General features: G+C 39.4%; 1 protein-coding gene across 4 annotated transcripts in view; it reads right to left on the bottom strand.

Moving 5' to 3' along the window:
• The window catches only part of CCDC88A (coiled-coil domain containing 88A), a 120,821-nt gene extending 112,434 nt beyond the window's left edge, over window positions 1–8,387 (bottom strand). For all 4 annotated transcript variants that reach the window (XM_010841662.1, XM_010841663.1, XM_010841665.1 and 1 more), the window contains exons 1-2: window positions 7,479–8,387; window positions 7,282–7,382 (exon numbers count right to left, since the gene is read on the bottom strand). In XM_010841662.1, coding sequence (XP_010839964.1) covers window positions 7,282–7,382; window positions 7,479–7,541 — 164 coding nt within the window. In that variant the 5' untranslated portion in view covers window positions 7,542–8,387. The remainder of the gene's footprint in view (window positions 1–7,281; window positions 7,383–7,478) is intronic.
• Window positions 8,388–8,393: the final 6 nt, after the last annotated feature.

Here is an 8,393-nt window from a genome sequence, read left to right as displayed (position 1 = left end):
GCATATTGAAAAGCAGAGACGTTACTTTGCCAACAAAGGTTCGTCTAGTCAAGGCTATGGTTTTTCCAGTGGTCATGTATGGATGTGAGAGTTGGACTGTGAAGAAGGCTGAGCGCCGAAGAATTGATGCTTTTGAACTGTGGTGTTGGAGAAGACTCTTGAGAGTCCCTTGGACTGTAAGAAGATCCAACCAGTCCATTCTAAAGGAGATCAGTCCTGGGTGTTCTTTGGAAGGAATGATGCTAAAGCTGAAACTCCAGTACTTTGGCCACCTCACGCGAAGAGTTGACTCATTGGAAAAGACTCTGATGCTGGGAGGGACTGGGGGCAGGAGGAGAAGGGGACGACAGAGGATGAGATGGCTGGATGGCATCACTGACTCGATGGACGTGAGTTTGAGTGAACTCCAGGAGTTGGTGATGGACAGGGAGGCTTGGTGTGCTGCGATTCGTGGGGTCGCAAAGAGTCAGACACGACTGAGCGACTGAACTGAACCCAATTTCAGCACCTGCACAGGCCTCTTTTCCCATCTGTTCTGAGCATGTGTTCAATGCTACACATGTATACATCCTTGGGCCAAGGAGTAGCTGTTTGGAAGAGGGCGTACAAGAGCCTGGATCTCAGGTACATGCAAGATGTCCACAGGCATGCACAGAGACCTCTTTGTGGTGCCAGAGTCAGGGATGGTGATAGGAGGTTGAGATTCACCTCTTCAGATACAAAACTGTGAGTTTATGAATTCTAAATTCCACAAATTATTAATTTGAATTTTTACTGTTGAGCTGTGGACAAAAAAAATCTCAGTATGTTGAACATCAACAAGAAAGTTACTGGAACACAAACTGCAGGCTCTCTATATTCTAATACCATACAAAATCACCAACTATGACTTGTTCTTACCACCTCACCTCAGCAAGACATAACATAGGTGGGGAAAAACTCCAATAAAGGTAATTAAAATAAATAAGGGGACAGAGGGGAAACAAAAGCAAGGAGAAATGGAAGACAAACTAAAGGGCTTCCCTGGTGACTCAGTGGTAAAGAATCAGTGTAGCACGACTACGGAGCCAGTGCTTGAGAGCCCAGGAATCGTGACTACTGAAGCCAGCACACCCCAGGGTCTGCGCTCCGCCAGAAGAGAAACCACTGCAATAAGAAGTCCAGGCACCACAACCAGAGACTAGCCCCCGCTCTCCACAATTAGAGAAAGCTCCCATAGCAACGAAGACCCAGCACAGCCAAAAACAAATAAATTTTTTTTAACTTAGGGAAAAAAGGGAGACAAACTAAAAAGTAAAACAAAATTGTACAACACTAAAACTAGAGAGTGTCCTCAAAATTCTGACAATTAATAAAATTACAAAGCATGCATTCATTCCTTTGACATTTACTGAAAACTTAGATGTACCAATCTATGCTACATGCTGGTGACACATGCCAGGCACTATGCTAAGTGCTGGTGATTCGTAACACTAAATCTCTAGCCTCTAAATGCTAACTGTCTAGTAGTAACAACAATTTAACAATTTAGTAAAGGTAGCTAAGGAATCACATAGGAGAGGGCAATTAACTCTGCCAAGGTGCTTCTCAGCATGTTAAAGGATGAGTAGGAATTTGCTGGCACAAAAAAAAAGTCGGGGGGGGAGGAAGGGAAGTCTAGAAGACAGTTATTATTATAATAGAAATAAAAGATTTCAACAGCTAACATCTACTTAGCACTCGCTATATGCTAAGCATTGTGCACAAACCATCCTATTTGATTCTTATAATAACACTATGATTCTCTTTCTATCCTGCTTATAAATGAGAAAACTGAGAAGTTAAGTGAGATGACACCAATAGAGATCATACAAAACTGAGCTGTGAAAGATCATGACTTGTTTGAGGAAACATGAACAGGCAGGTATGGTGACATGAAACCAAGTCCATCTGATGCAAAGCCCAAATCCATTCCACTTCACCACACAGCCTATTATTCATTCATTCAAGATAAGTGTATCAAGAACCTACTGTGTATCAAGCACTGTGTTAGGAACAGAGATATAAAAGATATAGTCTTTGGTACCAAGACACAGGTTAGTCAGTAGAGTCTAGCATACCAAAAACTGCTATTACCAAGGTAAAAATAGGGTCCTACGGAAGCACAAGGAGTGCTAAGCCTCAGATGGGCCCGGGAATGGCTGCAAAGCTAAAGAAAGCACTAGTAAGGAGGTGGAGAGTGTTCTAAGGAAGGGAAATGTGTATAGAAAGGCACAGAGACATGTGAGAACACCGCTTGTCTTTGGGAACTCTAAGTTTGCTCAATCTTAGGGCATGCACTGAAGACTGGTACTATGCAAAGATAAAAACAGAGAATCGGGCAGCAGCCAGATCTCAAAGGAGTCTAGACATTCAAGTAACATGTTTACTCTGAAGGCAGAAGAAGGATGCTGAGCCATCTTAAAGATGGGAGCGACATGATAAAATCTGCGTGTTAAAAAATTTCCCATGATTACATGAGGAGACAACTTGAAGGGGGGCAAGCCAAAGGTAAGAAAACCAGTCAGGGGCTATTGCATTAAGCCAAGTCAAGGACACATCTGAGAAATATTTGGGAGGTAAATCAAAAACCAGGTAGTAAGAGAGCAACTCTGACTATATCATGAGTGTGTTCTTAAAGAAGTCAAAACAAAAACAAAACTGAACAAAACCTGTGTGAGAGACCATACCAAAATTCAGAGTCAATGCCATACTTGGTAAGAAAACATGTAATTTATTAGACATCTGGCGGTTACTTAGTCATAAAGTCAGCACACTGTATTTTTGAATCTTAAGCACTAGTAGAATGAAGGAAGATTTCTCAGTCAACTTCCTCTATTTAATGCCTTCTTTACGTATACTTTATGAAGCTGCTTCTCGGGAAATACTTAAGCAGAAATTGGATGACCATGTGTCATGTAAGAATGATTTTCATGGTAGATGATTTCTAAAATCCCTTCAAATTCAAGATTTCTAAAAGAAGAAATGCAATAAACAAGTATATCACAATTACTACATAAATTCAAGTACAGATTTCTGTAGGGGTCTATCTAATGGGGTTGAATCACAGAATTTCCAAATATGGTTTTGACACTATTAACAACTTTTCAGTACTTAAAACCCTAACATAACCATATTTTCAATTGCTTAGGTAGTATGACTAAAATTATGAAATCAACTACAATGTCACAAATACCTTAAAAATTCACAGCAAGTAATATCCTAAATTGGCTGCAAAACTGCATGACATCTCAAACAGGAAAATGATTATTTCCACTTCACTGTCACCAAGCCCTATGTCTGATAACTAGCACTGAAGAAAAAAGATTTCATCTGGTTGAAGTAGGAAAATGCCCTGCAGCATGCAGAAGAGCTGGCCATCATTACAGATCTCTAAATAGCTTCCTCTTCCCATTAGTTAGAGGACTGATGCCTTGTCACAGGCTCTTACAGAGATTCTTTGATTCAAGGAGCTATTCAATGAAATTCAGGATTCATCTCTGAATACAGTGAATCCCAAATCAGTGAACAGACTCCGAAATTATAAGGCAGAGTCATAAACTACAATGAAGACGTCCACTCTTTACTTTCAAATTCTGGGTCAAAAATGGCAAATCCAGAAGTCACTAAATTAATGAATATTCTTACTCTTTAGATGAAAAAAAAAAAAAAATTCTACCATAAGGATCCTATAATAAAATTCTGTCACATCTGAAAGCAGGAATACAAGACAGGTTTTAAATATATAAACAGATTTTCATATCTGGCCAAGATGAAATTAAAGGAACCAAACTTACCCTCCTGCCTGAAACAACTGCGGGGGTGGTGGGGAAGGACACAAAACATACGAAGCATTTTTGAAAACAATGGACATCAGGCAACAAAGAACAGTAGATCCTTCATAGATGGGAAACATACAAAACAAATCCTACCATTGTACCAGTTTATTGCCTTGAAAGAGTTTCTAGGCTGCAGAACAGGAATGGGGAACAGAGGCAGAGCACAGTGGTCTCCCTGAATCCAGGACACAGAACTTAGTCTGGGGACAGCAAGGTGACCTTCATATACACAGCAGAGCACCTAAGAGAGAGCTGCTCAGAAAGATCCAGAGATCTGCACAGGTTATCTTTCAAGTCTTTAGCTGAGTACTTACCAGTACATGTGTGTGAAGAAACCATCCAGGGACAGTGAAAGAACCACTAAAAAGGATTAGAGGGAACACCACCCAGAGCGCACAGAAGTCAGGACTAGGTCCCGTTCCCACCGCCAGAGTACTCACAAGGGTTTTGCCTCAACAGTGCAACAAAGCAAAGTGGTGATGCCTAACACAACTTAAAAGCAAGATCTAAAAAGACCACTGTTTCCAAGTAACTTAACTGCATTCCAAAACAAAGCTCAAAAATATTTTTAATGAGATGCAAAAAAATCCTGCACCCAACAACAAAGTAAAATTTCAAATGTCTGGCATCTAATAAAAAATTACCAGGTATGCAAAAAGGAAGTACAATCCATAGTGAGAAGAAAAATCAATCAAAACCAACCAAGAAACGGCACAGACAACATTAGAAGACATGAACATTAAGCCAGTTATTACTGTATTCTCTATGTTCAAGAAGCTATAGAAAAGACAAAACATGAAATCTATAAACATGGAAAATATAAAAAAGACTGAATTTTTGGAGCTGGAACTACAGTTTCTAAAATGAAAAACACCCTGGATGGGACTAACAGCAGATTAAACATTACAGAAAAAAAGGATTAATGAATTTAGCAAGATTACCCAAAGTGAAACAGAAAAAGACTGAAAAGAAAACTGAATGGTATATCAACAAACATTAAGTAGCCTGATTTACATGTAACTGGACTTCCAAGAGGAGGAAAGGGGGCAAAGAAAAGACATATATACATATATACTTAAGAAATAATGGCCAGATTTTTTCCAAATTTGATAAAAACTATAAAACCACAGATCCAAGAAGCTCAATGAACTCCAAGCACAAGAAACATCACACACACACAAAAATCCATATGCTGCATTTACAAACAGTTCTCACCCACAAATTCTATAACCAAACTTAATCTAGAAATTATTTTTAGGTTAACTTACTAGGCACAATTTCAACTGACAATTTAATATATCAAAAGTTAATTTGAGCAAAGTGCTCAGTAGAAATCTTAATGATTTCAAAATTAACAAAATATAGCTTAAAACAATGTGTATTTTGTTGCCCTATGGGGTAAATAATTAGGTAATAAATTACAATAAATTTGTGTTGATCTCATAAGACACTTTTTAAAAAACTAAAACATATGTCTTTCTTTTTTTCTTAATTTTCTTTTCCTTTAATTTATACAGGTCATTCAGAACAGAATTAGGACACCGAAAAAACTTTTAAAGAAACTAAAAGGTGGAATTAAAAACAGAAGCAGATTTGAGGTTTGGAATGAAGCTAGTCTTCCCAAAAAAAACAACCTGGCAACCACTATTTTGGAACACCATTACTTCAAAATATACACACACATATATATTTTAAGTATAAAACTGTACCCAAAGTGGAAACAAGCTAAAGTGTCTGTTTTTAGCACCTCGGCTAACTATTCTGGCTTCAAAAAAAATCTACTAAATATTTTTTGGAAAAAGAATCATTCAAATAAAAACCATTAAAGGGGAAAACTAATGTATTTTCCTACATTTACGAGCACACCTGTTTTTTTAGGGTTCAACATACAAACTCAAAATCTGTCTAAAAACAAATAAGAAAAGAGACACAGGGGAACAAGTTCTGAGTATCTACTGTAATGGCTACCCTTCCTGTCACTTGTGTTCCCTAAAATAGAAGTTGGTTTAATTATTCTACCATTTTGCTTGGGAAATAGAGGCATATTTCAAAGATTAAAGATACTTCCATGGGAAAGCTGCCCAAAATATATTTATTATCCCTGGAAATAATTATGTCCACATTCCCTTTTCCTTTCTTAAGAAAAAAAAAATACATTCAGATAACATATTTCTTTGGGTGCCTATACAAAAAAAAAACACTTTTGGAAACATGTAGTAGTATAATACTTTGCTGTAGGATCAACACATATATGAAAAACAGCAAAGTCTCTGAGCATACAGACTACAAGACTCTGAGTACACAGACTGAAGTTACAAGTGGAACAGTTATTTATGGATTTCACTTTAAGTAGAAAAATCTAAAGAGATAACTAATATCAAAAATATACAGAATTGATCACTTTTATGTTAGGGTATTATTCTATTAACAGTAGACTTATTCTCTGGTAACATTTACTAATAATGCACTAAATTCCCCACATATCTAACACAAAGAATATCTTAAAATAGAAAGTTTCAAACTACTCTTGTAATCAGGTAGTATTCAAGAGAAATAAGGCTAATACACATAATTTTGAGCACAGCTGTAATACTCACTACACTGATGTGCTAAGAATGCACCTAATGCTACAATATCTATGATAAAAATAGAGTTTTTATTTCATTGATCCAGCTACCAATGTGATTTCGATATTCAACTGCCACCTCAGAAACACTTTTCTACTTAATTTAAAGCTAACATTATAAATATAAAAAACAAAGATTTGCCTACTAAATCATTAGCTAATTGTCATCAAGATTTCAATCACCTGCATTTCAAAACAAGCTCTAAGAACACCTTAAAATGATTTCCCAAATATTAATCAAATAATTCACACAATCAATCATCTAATCAGACTTTAGTTATTAGATGCATTTAAATTACTTCCTACAGCAAGTCTTCACCAATCAGAACTGCTATTTGAAATTCTTCCCTCTGAAATCTGTTACTTCACCAGTTTCAAAATTTGAGCCATTTATTTTTAGACACAAAGGTTAATAAGAAACATTCTGTACCAAATGCACATAACTTTACAGTAAACGCTCTCCCCCCCAGCCCCCCACCTCAGGAAACTATTCTAATTCTCCTCATTTTACCAAATTATCAAAAAGGCCACAATGTGGTTTGGATTTCAGCACTGAAGACAGTAAGTGACAATACATGATTTGCAGAATGAAAAATTAAAGTTCCACAATTTTAACAGGTATAATTACTGGCTTGTGATAAATGTGGTGGGCACGTAAGATTATCACCTTTCAAGGTGCAGTTCTTAAACCACCTGAATTTTTCTGACCAAAGATCTTAAAACATAGTCTCTAAGTTCACAGTATGCAATTAAAAAAAAAAAAAAAAGCTGCCTAGAAAGAAAAAACAGAGCACTTACATTTGAAGCATGACTTGGTTCAAGAATACCCCATCCACCAAAGCCACATATTCATCCAGGTTGGTCCCATTTCCTGCAGCCAGAGGTCCAAACGTTTTAACCTAGAACAGAATGATCATTACGACACGAACGCCCACCTCCATCTCTGCAGCCACAAATAATGCAGCAAAATATGCAACAAATAACACCCCACTTACCCAAGTGACCAAGGGGCTGGTCATGAACTGCTCCAGAAGGGGAGTAAAAACCTCGTTCTCCATTTTACAGAGAATGTACTTGAAAAAAAAAGGAACCACCACAAAAAAACGCCTAGAGAATTGGTCACTAAACGTTGAAGAAGTAAGTAGAAATCAATGAAAGTCCACTTTGGCACGGGAAGAAAATCCCATCGTGGAGGGGAGAAAAACTCTCCCTCCTCAAAAAACACCCCAGAGGGAAACGAATCGAAATCCTGAAAAGTGGCTTCGACAGCAGCCACGAGCGGCAGCCTGCGCTGGAAATGTCTGTACCGGGCGAGGAGGGGCAGAGAAAAGGCATCTGGAGGAGGAGGAAGGGAGAAGGGGCTGGAGCAGCAAGACAAAAAGCCCGTCAAGGTTGCCCAGCTCCTCCTGGAGGAGCCAGAACAGCGAGGCTGCCCCCAACGAATTAATCCCACCGTGGGCTAAATGAAATCCCACGTTAGATACCACGTTAAGGGGTCCGAGCGGCCGCCAGGCTAGACCTCAGTGTTCCGCTCAACACGTTCCACCCACCAGTGGGCATGGAACAGCTTTGACCCACGGAGCTTTCCCTGCCTGCAGCCCCTCACCAACGACAGGCAGCGCTCGCTCCTTCCCCCCGAGCACACACCATCTCTCAACCGCTCCGAGCCTCGCCGCCTGCCCCCTTCCCCTCCCGGGGGGTGGGGGCTTGAATGAGTGTCCCTAACCCCCCAGCTTCCCGAGCCCCGCCAGCCTTTTCAGTGCGCCTCTGGGAAGCCCTGGCACAAAATCACCGCCGAGCTCCAGCCTCCTCCTCCGCCCTCTCTAGAGGAGCCGGAGTAACGGCCTCAGAACCGCAGTGCCGCATCACACCCCGCTCCTTGCCGCTCAAACTAGTGCCTCCAGCCAGCC

The sequence above is a fragment of the Bison bison genome, unplaced genomic scaffold (genome assembly GCF_000754665.1).
Source record: "Bison bison bison isolate TAMUID 2011002044 unplaced genomic scaffold, Bison_UMD1.0 scf7180017864166, whole genome shotgun sequence".
Classification (NCBI taxonomy): Eukaryota; Metazoa; Chordata; class Mammalia; order Artiodactyla; family Bovidae; genus Bison; species Bison bison.
The sequence above is the reverse complement of the archived record's forward strand: the minus strand, read 5'-3'. Positions and strand labels throughout refer to the sequence as shown.